This window comes from Leptinotarsa decemlineata, unplaced genomic scaffold (assembly GCF_025532065.1).
Source record: "Leptinotarsa decemlineata unplaced genomic scaffold, Ldec_3_MD MMD2_tig00026307_RagTag_RagTag, whole genome shotgun sequence".
In the NCBI taxonomy this organism is placed as follows: Eukaryota; Metazoa; Arthropoda; class Insecta; order Coleoptera; family Chrysomelidae; genus Leptinotarsa; species Leptinotarsa decemlineata.
In genome coordinates, this window is record NW_027412681.1 from 15653417 (window position 1) to 15679043 (window position 25627).

Sequence of the window (25627 nt, forward strand, 5' to 3'; positions counted from 1 at the left end):
AATGATGTATATAGTGAAATTTTGGTATACTGTAATAAATGACCATCGGGTCTGAATTGGCGATTCCTATATACTACTTATGATATAAGTATAATGATTATCTCAGTTATACTTGCACCAAAAAAATACACCCCCCTGTATATAGGATCGTTCAGCCGAAGGTATTTATTTTTTAATTTAGTTTGATAGCGCGAGAGTTGCTGCCACCAGATCAGAAGATGTTTGAAATCCATCCTGATCACACGGATTGAGAATTAGGGGGCGACTTGGACAAAATTTGAATTTTTTACCTTTTTATCTTCGTAGAGCAATGGCTTGGTGATGCCACCAATTATATCCTCAGTTACTGGATTCGGCCACGGCTTAAATGCGTGGTTTTTTAGGGGTTTAAGGAAATTAAATAATATCAGCAGAGTTTTCACTAACCAAAGTTATTGATGAATGAAGTCGGCGAAATAATCGGATTAACAATTGATAAAATAAAATAAACAAAAATTAATACTGAAGTTTAACCTACACAAAATAATATTGAAACTATTCTTTTATATATGTTTTACTGAACAATATTTAAACTGTATGAAAGAAAAAGAAATATAATATTATAACCGTGTGAAAACTATGAATAAACCACTAAAACCAAATAACAGGATTATTTCTCTGTAAATTGAAATAATTTCACTCAGGACATAGGTATGCCTTGCCTGAATTCTAGTAGATCTGCTATAAAGACCAAATTAGATACATCTCTGAGAAACTATTAAGAGACCCACTATATAATATAGGAAATGCTATAACCTATAATAACCTAATGAAATGAAAAAGGGAACCAGATTCGTAGCTATATGGTAAATTTTCACCAATTCGAAAATATAAAATACATACGCATGCAATAACATCTATAATATATATATATATATATATATATATATATATATATATATATATATATATATATATATATATCAAAATTGTTTTTCAATACGCTCACCAAATTAACGTAGATGGACTCTCCTGAAGTCTCCAACAAAAGCCACTCTTTCCCCAAAAACTTCAAATTGAATCAAACCGCGAATACTCCAAAACCCAGTAAGTATCGCTCCTCTGAACAGTGACCTGAAATATCTCACTTTTTCAATTCACTTAAAATTTCCTCTAGAATTTCCAGCTACTGTAGGAAATTCGACTGGATTCACCAAATTTCCGCGCACGACTTCTTTTACCTCAATTCAACTAAACTGTGAATATTTATCAATCCCGAAACACCTCACAAAACGGTGCCCTGAACTACCTCGTATTTCAGTATCTCCAGAATTCACTCAGAACTTCGTAGGAAGTCCAATCGCCCTACTCCTGAGTTCGTACACTCCTGACTTTTACCTCAAGTCAGCTAGCCAAATAAACCGCGAATATTTCTCACTACTGGAATTCCCTCGCGACCCAGTGTCTTAAAACACCTAGTACATCAGTACATCAGTACAATAGCTTTCTCAGCAACCTTCCCAAAGGGGCCAACCGCCCCGGCAAGAGTCCCCCAAACGATCCTGGGATCCGCGCACGACAGACTTCGTACGCTATTACCTTTTTTCACCTCAATTCAATTAAACCGCGAATAATCAACAAATCTGAAACCCTTCGCGACACCGGGTCTCCGGAACCATGCCCGGAGGACGAAGCGACCTGGTGAAAAGACCGCGAACTACTCGCGGGTCTGCGCACGACTGCCTTAATTCTTTCTCAAAAATCTCCAAACTTAACTCTGTTAGGGGATGTAATTCAAATAATCTCATAAAAATTCCCACCAATCAGAAAGTCTGAAATTATTTTCCAGACGGATACTCTTAACGTCCTCTACATGTCCAGCGAATATGTCCGCAAGAATTATTGACTGTTCCCGATATTTCTAATGTCGTGAGGCTGCTACTGATATATAGATGTGACAGCACTGGTTATTTTGATATTTTCTCTGTCTCAAATAAGAGGTATGTAGACTATACCAGGCATTAATTTCATCATGTCCTTAAAATTGAAGCTGAACAATCATAAAATGAATTCAGATATTAATTATACTCTCAAGTACTTTTTGACAGTCATTCTGAATGAGGTACACAGACTAAATAATATATTTTCGACACTTAACGTCATGATAATGAAATGAATGGAATGGCTTGGCTCTTGTTGACCTAAAATTATTTCTGAAAGCTGATAAAGGTTCCCTTTTCCTACGAAAACCCATGTGTTTTTTAGTCAATATTTAACGAAAAATAATATACCTACTTATACTTTATTACAATACAACTTTTCAAAGTTGAATTTTTTTTCACCTCACATATCGAATGAAACAAATGTTACAACATTTTCCCATTTATTACATAAATCATACATATTTATAATAAAATAAATATTCACGTAAAGCATTAGCATACTGACTATTTAAAGCTGAAGCTTGACAAAAACCTTCTTTGATTTCTTCCAAAGTTGAATTAGTTTCATTTTCATGTAACCATGATTGTATTATATTGAAAACACCCCGATAATGATCACAAAAGTTCAAAGCATCCAGCATAGCGAAACGGTCAGAGAGCACACCAAGGTGAGTATTCAGGATCTAGTTTACATCTCGTTGAAACAACTCCAGGTTCGTGGTTTCCTTGGAAACGAAAACTTGTTTGGTATTACTTTCGATGTACTGTGTGACGTAAATGTAATCCCCGAAACGTGTTGTAATTGGATCATACTCGTCTACATATCCATTGATTTGTGATTCAAAAAATTTCCTTTATTTTTTGCAGGATGTCAATGAGGGTCGCCCATTCATAACTTGTTAAATTAACGGAACGAATGGAGAACTGCTACTTCAAAATTATGCATGCATGTGATTGTTAAACACACAAATAGTCCTTCACAAAATGCCCTTTCAATACATTGTCAGTGTGCTTGTTTTCCATGAGATTTTATACAAAATCGACATTTTCTATCCAAATGTTGTGTGTGTTATCCAAACCCAGCCATTTAACGTACATTTTTTTATCTTTCCTCCTCAACACTTTTTCCACGAGATATATATCAGGATTTGCAGTTTTTTGTAATTCTTCCGCATAGAAAGCACTCCTAATAGAAGCACCCTGCATATTTTCTAGCATAAAGGTGGTGGGGTTGGTGATGTTGAAGTCTTTACTTCAAAAAGTAAAAAACTCCTACCGAAGCTACCCCATAGAGCATTATACGATTCGGAAATTCAAAAATGTGCCCGTTAACTGAAAATTCCACATTTTCGTGGAGTCTTTATGCGTGACACGTTGCCAACTTGTGGTCCTTGGCTGCGAGAATGTGCTGTATTGAACTTGGATTCTCAATCGAATAATTATTATAATAATATAATAATAATAATTTTCATTTACATTACATTAAAAGAAAAGGTACAATAAAAGAAGACATTCAATGCTGAATAAATACATACTACCCAACAAGGCAAGCCTTGGTAGTGGGAGTAAAACTTTACAAAAGTGATAGCTATATATTCAATTAGCCTAAGGGATCTGATCAAAGTAGACAAAATACCAAAAGGCGGACATTGACCACAGTGAAATTGTCTACGTAGATCCAGAATCTCGAAATCATATCAGGAAAATTAAAAGAAAATATGAACTTGAAATATGAATTATAAAGTGTTCAAAATATGAAAATATTGTTGCAAAAATAAAATTCCGAATACTGTTCTGAATATAACATTTTGAAAATAGTGTTGTATATATGAAATTAAGGATAATGTTGTATATATCAAACATCATGGAAAGAGTATCGGAAGAGTAATAAATAGTGCTGTTGATATAAAATTCAAATATGAAGTCTAAAGTATATTAAATATATAGAAAAAATAGTGTTTCATATATAAAATGTAAAAATGTTGTTGCAGATATAAAATTGAAAGTTATGTATTTATAAAATATCATGGATGAATGAAGAGAGAATAATGTTGTATATATTAAATATAAATACCAAGGAAACAAAAACGAAAGAATACTTATACTATAGAGCAATAATTTCTATGTGAATTTGATTTTTTTTGTTTTTTTTATAACAATATATTGATGGATGGAAAGGCGTGACTGGACGCTTATTCATTCCTTAATTTTTGCTTTAAATAAATGATGGGAATTATATCGTTTCATTTCATGAGGGATCAAGTTGGACCATAGATATTGGTTGCCATCTATTTAAAAGGTGTCATATTCTGGTAAGTTCTTCACGTATGACGTGAAAGGTATGAAATGTGTTTTCTCGATGTTCATTGTTAAAAGCAGCTTTTTAAACCACTCTTGGATTATTTTAGGTCTCTTTCAGTTTTTTAAGGATTGCCAATCCTCGTCTACATATATAATTGCTGTGTCGTCAGCATAACTCACCACATCTCCTTCTAAATTTAGTTTCAGCAAATCGTTGAGATGAACATTGAAAAGTATAGGCCCCAGGGCTGTGCCCTGTGGAACATCATATTTTATTACTGTTCCTTCACTGAGGCCATCATTTACCCTAACTCTTTGAATTCTTTCTTGTAGATAGTTTTTCATCAGATCGTATGTTTTTCCTCTTATCCCATTACTTTCTAATATCTATTAATATAGCCAATGTTGGTTTGGCTCTGTCAACACATTTGGATATTCTGGAAGTGACGTATACTATGGCGTCTTGCGTGGATCTATTTCCTCTAAAGCCAAATTGTTTTTTCGATATTAATTCATATTTTTGTAAATAGTTTGTTAGACGCGTTTTCAGTAACATTTCAAAATTTTTTGCAAAATTTAAGATCAAGGAAATTGGACGGCAATTTGAAACATCACTTTCGTTTCCATTTTTGTGCAGTGATTTGATTACAGAAATCTTGAGAGCGGATGGAAATATGCCAGTTCGTATAGACCAATTTATGATACAGACCAAGGGTTTGATGATGTATTCAGCAACTAGTTTTATAATCTCGGCAGTCATGTTGTCAAGACCTGGTGCTTTCCTTTTTTTCAATTTATCGATGTATCCATATATTTCATCATCATTTGTCTCTCCTAAGAAAAATGAGTTCATCGATTGATTTCGAGCCTGTGGATGTATATTATTATGTTGTTTTATTGCTCCTGCCATTGTTTGTCCTAAACTTGTGGAGAAATTATTAAACTCATTAGCCATCTGTTTGTTATCGGTGAGAATGTCACCGTTTCCATCAATTATTTTATTCATAGCTTCATTTTTCTGTGTTTTTGCTGTTATTTCATTCACACACTTCCATAGACTTAACGAGCTATTTTAATTTTTTGAAATTTCGTTCTGATAGTATTTTTTTGCCTCTTTCATTATATCCTTCAATTTGTTTCTGTATTTTTTATAATTTTGTATATTCTCATCAGTTGGGAATTACATTTTTATTGCATATAGTTCATGCTAATGGTTAACTGATTCCAAGATGCCATCTGTCATCCATTTTTTTTCCTAAATTGAAAATTTTCTATTTTAATATTCGTTGTACTTTCTTGTATATGTTTTTAAATGTGTCTATAAATATGTTGGAGGCAGTATTAATGTCACTGCATAGATACACTTCTGAGAAATGTTCTCTTTTCATAATATCAACCAATTTATTTTCATTAATGTATTTCCGTATTTTTTTATTAATATATTTATTTTTCATTTCAGATGATTTGAGTCTAACAACTCAAGCGAAGTGGTCCGTTATACTGGTTTGTAGAATGATTGGTAATATATCAATGACGTTTCTGTCATACTTAATGAATATAATATGATCTGTGCAGGTTTTTGAATCTCCTTATATTCTTGTAGCTACATTTATTACGGAAGCATAATTGTACTCACTCAAAATATTGACATAATCATTCTTCATCTTCATTATCATCACCCAAGATATTTAGATTCATGTCCCCAGTTACAATTTGTGTATCAGCTTTTGGACAATTTTTGAGGTTCTCCCAGTTTTTCAATGAAAGATTCATATTTGTTAAAAGTGGTCTGTATAGAGCTAGAACTGATAAAATTGTTTGTTATTTAATTTCGATATTATTTCAATTCCCGTTATTTCTCCCAATTCAATCGTTCTGGATATAAAATCAATGTTTTTTCGAACATATATAAAAACTCTATATTATATTTTTGTTCAAGCTTCGAATGTTCATATGAAATAATTTGAAATTTTGGTGAGTTCCACATTTGAAGAGTTTGTTTATTTGATGTATATTTTCAGCTGTGACAGTATCAATTTTATTGATTTGAAAGTCTCTGAGATATTTGTCCATGACTGTACTTATATTTATCCTAATTTGAACACAGCAGAAAAAAAGAAAAGAAATCTTTAGTAAAAATAAGTGATCCAAAAAAATTTCCATAAAAACGACTTCTGTGGTATGATAACTTTCAGTTGAGATACAAAAAAAAGAACAGCCTATTTTTTTAAATTTGTTTAGCGCGGAAGATAGTTTGAAAATTTGGTATTTTGTTTCTTACGTATTGCACTCAAGAGTCGTATGTTTGTTCATTTGCATGTTTCTTCCGTTGAATGATTCCTTAATTATTCCTTAAATGGCTAATCGACATAATCCACTTCTCACTTCCACCGTCTTTACAGACAAAGCTTTCTTTGTCTTCGATTGTTTCAGAAGGAATGAGAGCATCAAAAGTTCTAGTGTTGATGTAAAACTTCAAATGGAAGCATCCGAGAGATTTGCTCAGAATACTAGAGCCTATTGCATCATTGTGTACGACACTGTCATAGAACACCTCCCACTCAGCGAAATTATTAAAAAATGGAACTGAACATGTGATTTGGCTTCACTATCAATCGAAGAGTCAATATGAGTATAGCTGTTGTAGATATTCAAGGCTTCCCGTCGAGCAAACATTTTATCCTAAAGAAATAGCCATTAGGATTGGAATTCAGTGTAGTAACTTTCTACTGCTGCCAAACACACCATTTTTCTGTTTGAGTAAAGAAGATCACCGTACCGCCTGTTACTTGAAGCGAAACATTCACGGATTGAGGTATTCCTCTGGCTTTGTGAGATATAATCAATTGGATACCATCCTCATGGAAAATCTACAAGGTATCGATGTCATTTATGTGCGGCGACATCAAAAACATGACTTTCCAACTGTAACATTTCACGAGTTGAACATACCTACACGCGTTGTGAATTTGGAGGGCTATGACAACATAACATGGATAGTTTCAATATTCGACAACAACAAAGGAGTCTCACCCTGTATGCATCAAATTCGCAACCGAACCAACTACAATTGCAGTCTCCGAAACGTAAATATTTTATACAAACGGCTTCGTGATATATTACCAAAATATGGAGCTACTACTAATTCTTACCTAAATGAATAATTGTTAATGATTCAATTAAGGATAATTTTTCCTTGATAACTTTTGTTTTAATTGTTTACTCATCAATTAGTATAGTTATTTCATAGTCACACCAATTTTTTTGTACTTCAGCCTTTTTCCAAATTGAAAATATTTCTTCTGAATATTACTTTCGAATTATTCTCTTAAATAGTTTCTCATCAGCTGGATTATCAATTTGCACCAGTATTCTCAGAATATTCCAAGAATTTAACTTTCAACCTTCAAAGTTCACTAGATACGCAATATAAATTGCTACCTTTTGTGATTCAAAAATGAATAGTGCTCATTTACCAGTTGTCCTGCCAGAAAAAATGTTATTTTTTCTTGAAAGTAACGCCAGTCTTCTGCCATGAAAATGACGAACAATGATTCCCATAGTAGTAAGAATACAAACGTGATCCATCTGGTATAATTCCAAATTGGTGTCCCAAATGGAACCACGAGGTAACCTAATGGTTGTTCTGAAACATATATAAACATACATGGAATCTCTCAAACCTCAGTATTATTATTATTTGTTTCGAAATGTTCTCGAAATGTGCATTCATCTCAATATGAGAAGTATCAAAAATATATTCCATTGGTTAGATCCATTATTGAAATGGGTGAATTATTTTGAAGAGGCTTACCTTTCAGAGATATGGTCAAAAAAATTAAAAATATTACACAGATTACCTTCTTACACATCATCAGGCTATGTTAAACGTGTAGTAATAAAAAAAAAATAAAAAATATTTAAGAAACCTCAATTGTGGTATTTGTGAAGATTAATATGATTGATTGATCCATACCGAATATTTTATAGGTGAGATAATATTATAGTAGGCAAATTACTCTCCTAGTACTTCTACGGACGAAACCTATAGGTTAATTTTGATTTATTCAGATAAGGATTAATACTGAACCAATGAAAATAACTTATTATACCTACTGTACTAGTATATTGCTCAACTAGTTCATGAGAATATACTTTCATATTAGAACATAACAACTAGCTTTATTGTTTCAGTGTGAGAATCAAAAATCGAGTGAAAAATGTCCCGGGAAGTGCACACATCCAAAAGAAAAACTGAATTTCAGCAAAGGAAAGCCAAACAGGCTAGAATGTATGTAACTCAGAGTATCTCTGGATCAATTTTTATATATGTTACAAAAACGGATGACGGACCAAGTTCATGAAAAGAAACTAGTTTTCACCTTGATGCAAATGCAAGAGATGATTTAGATAATATCAGCTCATCTTCAGGAACCAACATTGACAGGACAGAATCAATTAACACGAACGAAGAAGATGCTGAAAATAATAGTGACAGTACTAACACTGCTACCGATGGAAAATATACTACTGACGTAAATGAACCGTTATCATACTCAAAGGATGGAGTCCGGTTCTGGCAGAAGTAAGTATTACATGGAACAAATATCGAGAAATAAAAATGTGAGATTTATTGGTATACAAGAAAATACTGGTGAAGATTTAGTTAGTGTCGTTCTGAAGATTGCTAATCAAATGATGAAAGTGAAAAACTTCACGGATAAAACTATAGTCAAATTAATGTCATCGGGTACGGAATAAAAACACTAGTAGAGATAATCTGAGTCCGCCAGCAGTATTAGTACAGTTTGTTGATACCGCAGTGCGTGAAAAAATGTTAAGTAACCGAAAAAACCTGAAATCAACAGGAATATCCATACAAGAAAATTTAACGAAATTTGGACTAGCCCTGATGAAAAGTGCAATAGACAAATTTACGAAGAAACATGTGTGGTGCCGCAACGGCAACATTTTCGTGAAGTATAATGAATGCGTGCATCGAATACAGCAGGAGAGTGATCTTCTACGCATCAAATAGGTACATTAGTTAATAATAATAATAATAATAATGTTTATTCACAGATATATCATTATATACATTTGATAGAGAATTTAGTTGAACAAACAGACAATACCACAAAAGTCACAGAAGTGACTTGTGCGTGATAACATAAATATGACAGATAATAACAATATAAATAACACATAAATAATAATAATAATTGAAATATTACATTTTCACAATGACATTGAAATATCTCAATCATGAAATAAAATGTATTGAAATATCTATTATTCAGTTTTTTATAATCAAATTTGATGGAGAAGGTGTAATTAGATCCAAACTGAAACTTTTACAAAAGAATCAACAGTCGAACAGAACGAATGAAACCGGGGTACATAGAAAATATTCTATATATTTGTGTACTAATTTTGCTGTAAGATGTTATTTTTCAATTTTTTCAATTATTTAGTGGATCGCTTTCCGGTTCCTCTGATATACATATGTTTTCAACTCTCTTTTGAATTTTGATATCGATTGTTGAATTTTTATTTCATCAGGAAGAGTGTTGAAAGCCCTTGGACCCAAAAATTTATGACTTTTCTGGCCTACTGACTTGCTCATTATCGGTTGGACAAATTTGTTTCTTCCTCTGGTAAGATACGTATGATCCAGATTGAGAAGGTCAATTTTTTTTGGAATACTGCAATATTCAGCTGTTCAAAGTATATTTGTCTCAGATCAAACGTTTTTGTCTCTTTATATACTTGATCCCTGGAGTATCTACTATTTTTATTCAGGATGATTTTCAAGAATCTTCTTTGGGATACTTCCAATGCATCAAGGTATGTTCTTGACACCCCGCCTCATCCGAGAATGCCGTATTCCAAGTGCGGTTCGACAAGACTTTTGTACAAAATGATTTTCTGATCTTGGTGCAAGTACTCCGTCACATACTTGAATATATATAAAACGCATCGCAATTTTTTCAATAGATATATATATCTATAGTTAGATATATAGATATATAGTCAGAAATATCTTTTTTACTGAAATGCACTTGAACTATTTGCATGTTTTTTATACGAACATAATCAGTGAAATACTTATCTTGGTGAATAGTTTAAAACGCCGTTATGACTTCCCTTTTATTCTCCTGCTGTTTCAATATTTTCTCCATTTCTCTCACTCTCTTCCCTAGCATACTGTTTCTCACCTCTGCCTCATTCAGTCTCGTACCCATCTAACCTCCCAGCATCGCTATCTGCTGTAAACTGCCACATACAGAGTTCTGCTCTTCCTTGTTGAACTGAATTTTGCCTGATGAATACCTGGTCATGGCCTTTTGAAATATCTCCACCATCTCTCCAATCCTGGAAGTTAGGCGATAGGAATCCTCCTTGAGGCCCCTAACTTGTCTGTCTCTATTTTTTCTTCCGATCTGTTTAGAATCTCCTTCGCGGTCTCCTGCATGGTATACCTCGCTTCTTGAATCATTGTATCGATAACCCTTTGCTTCTTGAGCACTTTTCCAGTCGTAGTTTCATCACCTCCTGTTGAATGAGGTGGCGTTCCCAGAGTTCCAATCCTTGGTTGAAAAATATCCCTTTCCTCGTAATCTCCATCCCCGTCGATTGGTTTTCGCTTTTTTCTAAAGTCCATATTTCAATTTTTCATTGATTGCCTCTCCCGTGTAAACCGAACCTTACTCTAATAATTGGCGAATGTCACCTTATCGCCTTTCGCCAGATGAGGAACGGAAAAACATTCGCCGATTGTTCTTATCGTGTTTCGACTTAAAAACGCGATAGGATAAACTGAAACTTTCATTTGCTCGATGTTGATAACGAATTGTTTCAATATTTAAATGTAGCACTGTTTTGTACGTACTTTTGCTTGTGTCTATTTCACAAATAATTGTTTTTACGATTATTTCTAACCGTCACTTTTACTGTATTTTCAACCACTAATTCAATGCCATTATCGTTGAATATTACACACAATTACTCAACAAATCCTCCGCAGACACGTCCGCTCTCTACGAAGTCTCGAGGACAGGCAGCAGTATATACAGTAACTTACTGGACCTACACCAAAAAACAATGATAATAATGAAAACTGTATCAATCAACTCTCTCTTTAGAGTCAAAGATTATCAAATCATCATGCTCATTGAAAAATGACATTTATGTGAAGGTATGACATTTGTCAAATCCAAAAAATCCATACATGTTCAACTTTTTTTCGTCAATTTTATGTTCAATGCATTGTTTTTCACTTATTCTTACTGTAAGTATGATTTATGTTGGCAAAAAAATCCACAACTCAATAAATTATAGGCCCTCAGAGCTCAATTATTAGTAGGTTGTAGAAGTGAATTAACTACTTGGGATACAATAAAGTACGCTCTTGTTCGATGTTTTGGTGATAAACGAAATCTTGAATGTCTAGAACAAGATTTACTCATGTGTAGACCTCTGAGAAATGAATCCACTTTGGATTTTGGCAAAAGGTTACAAATTTTGAGAAGCACTTTTATACAAAAAATAAATTCATTTCTTGATACAGAAATGGATGCTGCTACTAAATTAATTTATTTAAGACAATACCAACAAATTTGTTTGAGAACTTTTATTAGAGGTATATCAGGTCCATTACAGAGCTTGATTAGAATAAAGAATCCAGATTCTTTAGAAGCCGCTATGACTTACATTATAGAAGAAGAAAATTTTCAATATACCCAAAATCTTTTTAGAACTTCCATAATGCCTCAACATACGAAAGTTGTCACAAGACCACAATTTCAAAACACGCAAATTACAAGATTTGCAAGCCCACAAAACATTCCTCAAAATTTTGGAAATAATCAACAATTTTCATATAACACACCAAATTTTAACTATGACACCCCCCAAAGACCAAAATTCGAAACGAGACATTCAGCACCTCAGTCATTTTCTGCAAACTCATTTCCCAGACAACCTATCAATGTTCAGCCACGACCTGGCCACAGAAACTTCCCAACAAACAGACACGTCTTTGGTCCACCCCCAAATGTCTTCAAACCTACAGGGAGGACACCTCCAAATCAACCAGAACCAATGTCAGTCACATCCAGAAACACATTCCATAGGCAACCGAATAACCCCCAAAATAAATTCGCACCATCAGGTCCTCGTAACTTCATGTCTCAGGAAATTTACCAAATTGATGAAGAGTCGCCCGATCTTCTAGGAAATACTAATGCACCGAACGACTCTGACAATATTCCTGATAACTATGACTCAGAATTTAAACATGACTATTACACTTACGACCACAATTCGGACGTAAATCCCCAAACTGAAGTTTATGAAAACCCTGAAGATTTTCCAGAAACTCCTGAAAATTTTCAGCAGTTTGGCCACACCAACCACGGGACATAACCACTGAAATGTACACCGAAATAAACAATAGCCTACCCTATATAGAAATACTTGACCCACCTATGAAATTGTTAATTGATACAGGGTGTTATCATTCGATGATGCGGCCCTCTATTGCCGAAAAATTCTTTCTAGAAAGTATTTATCATAGCCCCTCTAAAATTAAAACAGGTATAGGTGAAAAGGAAGTTAGATTCAAAGTTGATGTTAGGTATTTTAAAGAACTCAATTCAGACCAAATAATAAAATTCATTCCATTTGATTTTCATTCATTCTTTGATGGTATTTTGGGCCTGGGAGAACTACAGAAAATGAATTTTCGTGTAGATTTGGTTCAAAATTGTTTGGTTAACGAAAAAGTTAAAATTCCAATACTGTTTAGAAATCCAAATAAGGAAGCTTACAGCGTAACTATCAATGCCAAGGAAATTGTCTCAGTGGAAGTCCCTGTTTCTCAATATTCTGATGATGTTTTAATACCCGAATGCAATTTTCAAAATATATTCATCCATGAAACACTCACGACAGCAAAAAATGGATTAGCTAGAATCGAAATTCACAATTACTCAGACGAATCAATTTCAATAACTTTCAATGAACCAATAAAAGGTTCTCCTTTTTCCGATAATCAAAAAGAAAATTTTCATTTATTTCATTTCAAAAATTCGGAAGTAGAATCCCCTTGCGAAAAAACTCTTGATATAACAAACTTAATTCGTTGCGACCACTTGAATAGCGAAGAACACTCTGCTCTGGTAGCTCTTTGCAGAGAATTTTATGACATTTTCCATAAAGAAAATGAAAAACTAACCTTCGCAAATAAAGTCAAACATGTCATAAAAACCCATGATGAAATTCCCGTGTACACAAAGTCATATAGATATCCATTCGTACATGAAGAGGAAGTGCGAAAACAAATCAACAAGATGCTAGACGATGGCATCATAAGACCAAGCCAGAGTTCATGGAGTAGTCCCATTTGGATCGTCCCAAAAAGTTGGACGCCAGTGGCAAACAAAAATGGCGTATCGTAGTCGATTACCGAAAGGTAAACGAAAAGACCATCGATGATCGATATCCGCTTCCAAATATCAATGATATTTTGGATAAATTAGGCCGATGCCAATATTTTTTCACATTGGACCTTGCGTCAGGATTTCATCAAATAGAAATGCATCCCGACTCTATCGAAAAAACCGCTTTTGATGTTGAAAATGGGCATTTTGAGTACCTCAGGATGCCATTTGGGCTCAAGAACGCTCCAGCAACATTTCAGAGGGTTATTGATAATGTCCTGAGTGATCTCCAAAATAAAATATGCTTGGTGTACATGGACGACATCATTATATTTTCGACAAGCCTTGAAGAACACATATCCAACTTAAAACTTATCTTTAGGAAATTGCGCAGTTCTCAATTAAAAATTCAAATAGATAAATGCGAATTTCTTAGAAAGGATGTCGAATTCATAGGCCATGTTATAACGCATGACGGGATAAGGCCCAATCCTCGAAAAATCGAAGCAATTCAAAAGTTTCCAATTCCCCGGTCAGCCAAAGATATCAAGTCTTTTTTGGGACTTTTAGGATATTACAGAAGGTTCATAAAGGACTTTGCAAAACTAACAAAGCTCTTTACCAAATGTCTCAAAAAAGGGGAAAAGATAGAACATTCATCAGAATTCATAAATGCTTTCGAACTTTGTAAGAGAATGCTGTGCAATGACCCAGTTCTACAATACCCAGATTTCGAAAAACCTTTCATAGTAACAACAGATGCCTCTAATTTCGCTATCGATGCTGTCTTAATTCAAGGCAAAATAGGAAATGATCGCCCTATTGCTTATGCATCCCGAACCTTGAACCCTGCTGAAGTAAACTACAGCACGATTGAGGAGTTACTGGCCATAGTATGGGCTACTAACTATTTTAGACCATATCTATTTGGCAGAAAATTTCTCATATTTACTGACCATAAACCTCTCCTTTCAGTCTAAAAGAACCAAACTCACGTTTAGTGAGACGGAGACTGAAACTTGAGGAGTACGACTATCAGATAATGTACAAAAAGGGTAAACAAACTACAAACGCCGATGCCTTGTCGAGGGTAGAAATTAATCAAATTGACAGTGAATCAATATTAGTTAATCCTGGAGACATAGATGATGATATAAATCAATATCTAAACTCTGAATAACCATTGGACGTATCCACAGAAGACCTGGACAATTTGGAACAGGTATTCAACCCCAACATCGAAAACAACAAGAAAATGAACATAATATCTGATATTCAAATAGTACCCCCTTCTAATCAGAATCCATCCCCTCGTATTATAACACCGCCACCTGATAACGAGGACGGTGAACATTTTCTGCCAAATAGATATGGTCTGAAATATTTAGTAGCCCATACTATGGCCAGTAACTCCTTCTCAATCGTGCTGTAGTTTACTTCAGCAGGGTTCAAGGTTCGGCATGCATAAGCAATAGGGCGATCATTTCCTATTTTGCCTTGACTCAAGACAGCACCGATAGCGAAATTAGAGACATCTGTGTAACTATGAAAGGTTTTTCGAAATCTGGGTATTGTAGAACTGGGTCATTGCACAGAATTCTCTAACAAAGTTCGAAAGTATTTATGAATTCTGATGAATGTTCTATCTTTTCCTCTTTTTTGAGACATTTGGTAAAGGGCTTTGTTAGTTTTGCAAAGTCCTTTATAAACCTTCTGTAATATCCTAAAAGTCCCAAAAATGACTTGACATCTTTGGCTGACCGGGGAATTGGAAACTTTTGAATTGCCTCGATTTTTCGAGGATTGGGCCTTATCCCGTCAGGCGTTATAACATGGCCTAGGAATTCGACATCCTTTCTAAGAAATTCGCATTTATCTATTTGAATTTTCAATCGAGAACTGCTCAATTTCTTAAAGATGAGTTTCAAGTTGGATATGTATTCTTCAAGGCTTGTCGAAAATATAATGATGTCGTTCATGCACACCAAGCATATTTTATTTTGGAGATCACTCAGGACATTATCAATAACCCTTTGAAATGTTGCTGGAGCGCTCTTGAGCCCAAATGGCATCCTGAGGTACTCAAAATGCCCATTTTCAACATTAAAAGCGGTTTTTTCGATAGAGTCGGGATGCATTTCTATTTGATGAAACCCTGACGCAAGGTTCAATGTGGAAAAATATTGGCATCGGCCTAATTTATCCAAAATATCATTGATATTTGGAAGCGAATATCGATCATCGATGGTCTTTTCGTTTACCTTTCGGTAATCGACTACGATACGCCATTTTTGTTTGCCACTGGCGTCCAACTTTTTTGGGACGATCCAAATGGGACTACTCCATGGACTCTGGCTTGGTCTTATGATGCCATCGTCTAGCATCTTGTTGATTTGTTTTCGCACTTCCTCTTCATGTACGAATGGATATCTATATGACTTTGTGTACACGGGAATTTCATCATAGGTTTTGATGACATGTTTGACTTTATTTGCGAAGGTTAGTTTTTCATTTTCTTTATGGAAAATGTCATAAAATTCTCTGCAAAGAGCTACCAGAGCAGAGTGTTCTTCGCTATTCAAGTGGTCGCAACGAATTAAGTTTGTTATATCAAGTGTTTTGTCGCAAGGGGATTCTACTTCCGAATTTTTGAAATGAAATAAATGAAAATTTTCTTTTTGATTATCGGAAAAAGGAGAACCTTTTATTGGTTCATTGAAAGTTATTGAAATTGATTCGTCTGAGTAATTGTGAATTTCGATTCTAGTTAATCCATTTTTTGCTGTCGTGAGTGTTTCAGGGATGAATATATTTTGAAAATTGCATTCGGGTATTAAAACATCATCAGAATATTGAGAAACAGGGACTTCCACTGAGACAATTTCCTTGGCATTGATAGTTACGCTGTAAGCTTCCTTATTTGGATTTCTAAACAGTATTGGAATTTTAACTTTTTCGTTAACCAAACAATTTTGAACCAAATCTACACGAAAATTCATTTTCTGTGGTTCTCCCAGGCCCAAAATACCATCAAAGAATGAATGAAAATCAAATAGAATGAATTTTATTATTTGGTCAGAATTGAGTTCTTTAAAAGACCTAACATCAACTTTGAATCTAACTTCCTTTCCACCTATACCTGTTTTAATTTTAGAGGGGCTATGATAAATACTTTCTGGAAAGAATTTTTCGGCAATAGAGGGCCGCATCATCGAATGATAACACCCTGTATCAATTAACAATTTCATAGGTGGGTCAAGTATTTCTATATAGGGTAGGCTATTGTTTATTTCGGTGTACATTTCAGTGGTTATGTCCCGTGGTTGGTGTGGCCAAACTGCTGAAAATTTTCAGGAGTTTCTGGAAAATCTTCAGGGTTTTCATAAACTTCAGTTTGGGGATTTACGTCCGAATTGTGGTCGTAAGTGTAATAGTCATGTTTAAATTCTGAGTCATAGTTATCAGGAATATTGTCAGAATCGTTCGGTGCATTAGTATTTCCTAGAAGATCGGGCGACTCTTCATCAATTTGGTAAATTTCCTGAGACGTGAAGTTACGAGGACCTGAGGGTGCGAATTTATTTTGGGGGTTATTCGGTTGCCTATGGAATGTGTTTCTGGATGTGACTGACATTGGTTCTGGTTGATTTGGAGGTGTCCTCCCTGTAGGTTTGAAGACATTTGGGGGTGGACCAAAGACTTGTCTGTTTGTTGGGAAGTTTCTGTGGCCAGGTCGTGGCTGAACATTGATAGGTTGTCTGGGAAATGAATTTGCAGAAAATGACTGAGGTGCTGAATGTCTCGTTTCGAATTTTGGTCTTTGGGGGGTGTCATAGTTAAAATTTGGAGTGTTATATGAAAATTTTTTATTATTTCCAAAATTTTGAGGAATGTTTTGTGGGCTTGCAAATCTTGAAATTTGCGTGTTTTGAAATTGTGATCTTGTGACAACTTTCGTATGTTGAGGCATTATGGAAGTTCTAAAAAGATTTTGGGTATATTGAAAATTTTCTTCTTCTATAATGTAAGTCATAGCGACTTCTAAAGAATCTGGATTCTTTATTCTAATCAAGCTCTGTAATGGACCTGTTATACCTCTATTAAAGTTCTCAAACAAATTTGTTGGTATTGTCTTAAATAAATTAATTTAGTAGCAGCATCCATTTCTGTATCAAGAAATGAATTTATTTTTTGTATGAGAGTGCTTCTCAAAATTTGTAACCTTTTACCAAAATCCAAAGTGGATTCATTTCTCAGAGGTCTACACATGAGTAAATCTTGTTCTAGACATTCAAGATTTCGTTTATCGCCAAAACATCGAACAAGAGCGTACTTTATTGTATCCCAAGTAGTTAATTCACTTCTACAACCTACTAATAATTGAGCTCTGTTGATTAATTTTGTTTGAATTGCTCTAATTAAATATTTTTCCAAGAAAGGATCATTTGTATTACTATATGTTTCAAATAGAAAATCACAAGCTGATATAAAGCTAGTCAATGTATTCATATCACCATCATAATTAGGTATCGTATCGACAAACATTTTCAACATGCTCAGGGTAACTGTTGGGTTTACCGTTCAAGCAGGCGGAGTTTGACTTGGATTATTATTCACCATGATTTCAGATATGGAATTAGACACGTTTAAAGAACTGTTGAAGCTTTCTATTAACTCGTCTAAATTTGTTTGATTATTATTTAAAGTTTCTCTAAAACTATTAATTGTTCAACTAAAATTAAATAATCCCAATTTTCCTATCCAGGAAAAAAGAATTCGGGGAGGAAAGAAAGGAGACTTGGACTCACCAATGTATTTTAATCTTCCGGTGATTCTGTTACCAGCTTATCTGCTTTGTTTGAAATGTCTGGACTCCTCCTTAGGCCCTCAGGTTAACTCAATCCCTTTTTGGTGCACAGGAACGAAGAAAGTCACTAAAAGTCTCGATAAGTGCCGAAGAGTAAAAACCCACGTTTTTCTAGTCCGAAATCGGTTTCGATGCCGTGTATTTCTGACGAAAAAACTGCACTTATCCTACCGACTGCGCCAGTTACGTGTGCGATATACGAAAATACTTTTTTAAAAAGACTTTATTTTGAACAAATACAACGTTACAGTTCAGGCGAAGTAACAAGAATGAATGATTATGAAATTAACAATAATTTATAAGTTACGTTTTGTCGGCTTATCATGTAGTCGCGTCTGGAACAGCGGATGTAACTCTATCCCTGAGTGATGCTCGGTCAGCGAACTCGGGTTCATAACTTATCTATTGAAAAATTGGATGAATCGTGTTTCGGGGGATTTTTCAAAAATGTTTGATTTAATGACGAGATTTCGATACCTACAGACTCTAAAATTACTTGTTGCAAAATGGTTTCAACAGATCTCGAACCGCGTTTCACTAACAAAGTTGGCGTCAACAAGAGCTGGACTATATTCGCAGGGTAGCCCATCTCCTGATGAAATGATTCATTTTTGTTGTTTATTATGATTTCATTGAAATTACCTCAATGAAAAATATTTCAAAGGTTTCCAAATTTATAAACTGATAGACCAATAAAAATAATTCATCTGTATCTTCATTCTTGACACACACACACACACGCGAAGGATAATAATAATAATAATCGTCTTTATTATTTTCAAAAAATTGTAAAAAAAAACAAGATTGGGGAAAGACACCAACAGAATTTTTTTTTGAAAATAAAGGGCGAAGTTCAATCTAGTTCCTGAATAAATTGAACAACTGAACTGTTCTTCCACTTAACCCTACCTCATCAATCGAAGTCTACTTCCAACAGTAGGTAATTCAAGTAATTCTTCATTGTGGTAAATTGATGGATGTAGCCGTTATTACGTGATAGGAGATCATCATGAAAAATGTATTTGTAACTAACGTTACTGCAGTTTCGTCCTATAAAGACATTTTCAAACCAATACAATAAACTAAAGTTAATTGTATTGGTTTGATACTTCAAGAAAATCCATATTAAATCTCAGGAATACAGTTTATTGTATGATTTTCACTATAAAAGGTTTTACGAAAACCATGACACGTATTTCGCTAAGCAATAGCTTTCTCAAATATTGAGAAAACTATTGTATAGCGAAACACATGTCTCGATTTTTGTAAAACTCTTCATAGTGAAAATCATACAATGAACTGTAATAATGAGTACCGCAACAAACTATACAATAGCTTCCTCAAGCGTTGAGAAACCTATTGTATAGCGAAACACGTGTCGTGATTTTTGTAAAAGTCTTTATAGTGAAAATCATACAATTAACTATATTAGTATCAGTTCGAAAATGTCCTTATATGACGAAACTGCAGTAACTTTAGTTACAAATATTATTTTATTGTATTGTAAACTAGAGTGTATTGTATTAGTTTGGAAATAAACTTATAGGACGAAACTGCAGTAACGTTAGTTTCAAATACAAGTAGTAAAAAACAAAAAGAAATATTATTTTTTATTTTTCATGACTTCATTGTGAGATTATCACTGTACAGTTTACATAAACGCAAAAACATAGCGAAACTATACAATGATTCAAGTGTTTCCATCGTATGAAAACGCTTGAGAAAGCATTTGTAAAGCGGAACACGTGTTGCGGTTTTGTGAACTGGCCAGTGAAAATCTCGCGATGAAGGATTACTTCAACACGTTGTAAATTTTCATCAAGTATCGACCAATTCCACCACATATCAACAGTAGATAGTTGAGATAAGTTACATCCATTGTTGTGATAACTCAGTTGATCCAACTAAAATAGTGCAAATAATTTGTTATGATAAACTAACCTGACATAAAAGTGAATGAGAGGTTTGAAGATAAGCGGGTAGTCGTGGTAGAGTCTTGACCATCTATATAAAAATGTGTGAAACTTCTTGAAATGTTGACAGTGGCATACGGTGATTATAGTCCAAGTCAAAAAATGTTTACAAGCTTTTCACAGAAGTTTGAGAATATGTGAATGACGACGCTCGCTCTGGTCGTCCCAGCACATCAACAACCGATGAAAATGTTTAGAAAGTGCGGAAAATTGTTCTCGAGAAACGTTGAATCACTAGTAGAGAAGTTGCTTAGGATGTCGACATCTTGAATTTCTCATTACAGAGCATGAATCATCGACATGTAATTTCTTTTCGCAATTTCTTTACTCTCATATCAATGCATTAGAAATTCTTTCAGTTCGCTAGTAGGCATATCAGCCGATTGGTCCCCACTATGGTGTTTCTGCCCCTATGACTGGGAGTCCACCGTAGGTGATTTTGGATATCAACTCCACTAACTCTTTTCATTCCCTAATCGTTCGGATTTTAGAAACGGATTAAAAGAAGTGCTACTTATGGCGTTCGTTATTTCAGTAGAGGAGGGAATAGAGTTACTCCTTCGGTATCGAACTATGACTATGAACGGGACTATGAGCTTTTGGAGTGGTCATGCGCATTTGCAATTGTTATGCACTTTTATGCGAATGCATAATTATTAATAACAATATGATGGAAAGTAATTAATAACGACAATAGGGAACGTTAGGAATAGTAAATATTTCTGTTTCCGGGTTTTAGGCGTTCCGCTGGTGCAATTGGCTGGCATCTTCAGCGATCTGTAATAGGAAAAAATGTCAACAAGTAACGGCCAAAAAATCCAAAATATTCGAGTTATAGTTGTTTCGCCATCACCTGCGACCTTCAGATCTACCAAAGACGCATTGCACTTGACCAACAACAAGTGTCAAGTGGGTATTTGCGGCTACACTCAGTGAAGACGGGAGTGGTTCCTTAAAAACATGTATTAAAGAAATAATAATGGCGCCAGGTAAATTTACCCAAAAATTCCCTTAGTTATGTGCCTATATCCCTAATTCACCAAAGGACATGGAAACAACGGGTTCATAAAAAAGATTTATTCAGAACCGGTGTACTTCATCAACAACATATGCAAATTAACTGAACTATTCAACATAAACAAGTTTAAAAGTCAACTGGATGGTTTGATGACTCCTTCTAAAAAGTTACTATAATAATTGAGCGTGAGTGACGGTAGCTATAGCAGTAGCAATTTATAGCAATATAAGAAAGCAATGTGCAACTCTGATCACAAGTATCCAAAATATACATACAGACGTGATACCATGATACTCCATAAACTATATTTCACAGCATCAACACCAATTTCCATAAACGAAGCAAAATTTTAGCTAAACATATATACATTTATACAACGATGAATCTAACGATCCAAGCAATGCGAACTCTACCTGGTAAGCGTCAACTCAATCTGTCACTACCTACTAACGACGAGCATGAATCGTGTTGAAAAATATCAGGGCCGAAATTAAAATGCATGCAACATAGTGAGGGCGGCGTCGCGAGAGCTCAAGCGTAGGCGCACAGTATCATAATCAAGCATAAAATAGTAAGCATTAAATTTCCCCTTCACATGTATGATATTAAAGTATCAAATAGTTTGCATTAAATTTCACCTTTGCAATGAAGCAGATATATAAGCACAATAGCGTTCTAGTCCTCAGAACTCGGGACACCCTGTAGTATGCTCCGGGTCACAGTGGAAAATCACACCGGCGGTGGTGCCTGTTGTGATGGAACACCCAGTTGATATGTGGAATTCTGCGCTTGGAACCCAGCGTAGCAGGTACGAAAATAAAAATTACCCAAAAAAACCCTTAAAAAAGAAGTATGCCTTAAAACCTTATATGGTTATTTGAATTCCCAACAGAACAGGATTCTAACACATTTCTGTCGGTTCACAAAACAAACAAGAAAAACAAAGACAATTAATTTCTAAATACGAAAGACTGGAATTTCACCACAGCTAAACCACAGAGAACAAGCTGAGGTGGAGGGTCAGGGTAATCTGCCCTACAGTAGTCTCTTTATTGAAACAGAAATGTTACACAAATCTCAATAAATACATATATTGAAAGGTTAACTTACCCTTGCTAAGGGGTTTTATCACTTCCGGGAACTATAGAGAATTGCCACGTATCACATAAGATGGTTACAGCTTCACAGGATCGTGTACACGTTGTACTCTGTCGTCGTACAAAAAAATACCAATAAGAATCCTCTTACGAGATCAGTTCTGAATTGTATTCAAAGTAACCAACCCATCAAATACACTATACAGTCTACAGAACTCTTTAATGGTGAATTTCGAGATTATCCCAACTGAGGATGATTGAAAAATCATTAAACACCTCGAATTCAACCAGTGGTTACTTTCACAAGGACACGATCCAAACGGGAGTGAACACCTTTCCACGTAATCAAAAATGACAAATCCCTACCTATCACTTCTACTCACAGATGGCTCACGCATGTTCTAAATAATAATTCCAAAACAAACCTAAACATCCGAACATTACGTATATTCGTGTCCTAAATTTCTAAATACTCGTTACTAAGATTATTCTATGCACAAATATGCAATCTACTATATAATATAATAAGATTTCTTCGAGTTACGGCTACTCAAGGAAATACAGACTATTTCGAAGATTTCAAAGAAGCTAGCTAGATGTCCGACTCGAATCAGCTGATCGGAACAATGTTTACGTTCAGTGATTTTCGATTAAGGAAAGCAAATAACCAAAACCCTTATGACTCTCATTCGGCAACTACTGAAATAAGGTGAGTATTGGGATATACAACATTTATTATGTGGTCGTTAACAGTGAATTGTTCGATTCACCATAAAATCATAACAAATATTTCCTCTACTTAAACTAATCGACACATTCTTTTTTTTTTCAGCTCCAGTCAAACAACCAGAGGCGGATTCGTTGTAATGGGATATGATATCATTTTATTTTAAAATTGTATGTACAAGTGTACTGAATAAATGAGATTAATTTCACATACAGGGCGTGTAATTACTAATGTACTCTTAGAATGAAATTTGAAGGTTACACACCTCTGAATTTCAAACAGTAGTTTTTCAGAATGATGCTGAAATCATACAAAATAAAACGAGACTTTTCGAACAAGTACTGAGCCGAAGTAACCACACGCATATATTGGTTTATTTCACTCTTCAGATTAAAACACAATTCGACTCAAACCTAACCTCAGTTTATCAGTTTTACAGTCAAAAATATACTTCCACTCTTCGTTTTAATGATCCTTCTGAAAATCTTTGAATATTCGATAGTCAGTCTGCTTGAGCTTCATTCCAGTCCCATAACAAATGTCCGAACATAGCTTTTGTAGACAAGGCTGTTCATACGTGACTGTTCATATCAATCAATAAAGACAATATCCTCATAAAGTTCACTGAAGAATTGAAAAAAAAATTTCATAACACTAGCCAACGAATAAGAAAAAAAATTACGACTATTATTATAATGGTTATACATGAAAGTTTAATGCACCCTGACTGCGACTTCAACATCAAAAATTTTCCATCGCGTAACGATTTTGAGTTATAGTTATTTTTATTTTATACAAAAATTTTCACAATTATAGGAAAATATAAGATCAAAACAAAAAAAACCACATATTTATGAGGATAACAGACTTTATCTACAATACACATGAAAAACCATTTATATGAAGTCTTTTTTGCATAACCTTTTTGCAAATGTTGACTTTATATGTTTCATCGTTTTCCCTCATAAGGAACCAACAATAATTCCCCATCATTGCTGCATTCCATCTGCCTTGGTAACGTTGTTCCATTGTTAGTATGTTTTGGTGGAACCTTTTCTCTTGTTCGTCACTGGCAGCACCCAAATTTTCTGGGAAAAAATTCAAATGGGAGTGCAAGAAATGGATTCTGAGAGACATGCGACATCCCATTCTGCAGTAGTTTTCAAGTAGTTCTTAATTTTAAGTTGTAAGTGTTTCGTAATTTTCTACTTTCTTCTTCCCTAAAACCTCCGAAACATTTCTTTTGAGAGAACTCCACACAGCTAATTCAACATTTCTTAATTTTTGATGAAACTGTTGATCACTTGGTAGTTTTCTAATTTGTGGTCCAACAAGTATACCTTCCTTGAGCTTTGCATCACTTAATTTTGGAAAAACCTGTTTGAGATATTTAAACACATCACCTTCTTTGTCTAATGCTTTTACTGAAATTTTTCATTGACCCCAGTTTAATATGTAATGGAGGTAAAAAACATTTTTGGGATTAACAAGAGGTATATTCTTCACGTTAGCTTGACCTGGAATGTATTTATCTCTCGGAGGCCATTCTTTTACTTGATAATGGCTCTGTGTTGTCCTACTGTTCCAAAGGCAAACAGCAAAACTTCGTAAATCCGCCCTGAAAACTCAGTATTAGTTCTATGCCTTTTAGGTCACCACATATTTGCCACTTATACGTATTTTAACTTATCGCATTTAGAATAAGTGACATAATTTCGTGTGTTTCCTTCATGGCAACTGCATGTGCAAGAGGAATAGGGGGTTTTTTGTTACCATTATGGAGCAGAACGCCTTTTAAACTTGTTTTAGACGAATCTATAAATAAACACCATTCGCCCGGGTTTTGTGCAAATTGTAATTTCTACATCACACCATTTGGATTTACACACACATTTTATCTTGCATAGTAAAAAACGTGTATGGCTCCTACGGTTCCTAAATATTATAACTTTGGGTTTAGGGGCTGGTAAATTCCATTATTGTAATCTAGACCCTAATAGTTCAGCATTCTCTTTGGACAAGTGGAGGTCCCGAACTAGGTCATTTAATTCAGGTTGTTCGATCAAATGGAGTGTTCTTCCTGCACTCTCTGGAAAATAAGGACCGTCTTTTTCTGGCACTTCATGGGAACCTGCCTGGTCATCATACATTTCCAAATCTTCCTCTCAATTTGCCGGGGTTGTTGGAACTGGTAAACCTTCTTCATGACGAACCGGCCGTCTTGCAGAAGAAATATCTGAATATACAATTTTGTATTTACTCTTTCTTGAAAAACCAGA

The 25627-nt window shown here is 34.6% G+C and overlaps 1 protein-coding gene across 3 annotated transcripts in view; it reads right to left on the reverse strand.

Annotated features, from left to right (window-relative positions):
* Window positions 1-22954, reverse strand: part of LOC111503147 (uncharacterized) — a 60298-nt gene extending 37344 nt beyond the window's left edge. The window contains exons 1-2 of one of the 3 annotated variants that reach the window (XM_074181166.1): window positions 22635-22954; window positions 7700-7869 (exon numbers count right to left, since the gene is read on the reverse strand). In XM_074181166.1, coding sequence (XP_074037267.1) covers window positions 7700-7759 — 60 coding nt within the window. In that variant the 5' untranslated portion in view covers window positions 7760-7869; window positions 22635-22954. Of the gene's footprint in view, window positions 1-7699; window positions 7870-18474; window positions 21070-22634 lie in introns of those variants that run through there. The other 2 variants (XM_074181165.1, XM_074181167.1) reach the window with 2 other exon arrangements.
* Between the last annotated feature and the right edge of the window lie 2673 nt (window positions 22955-25627).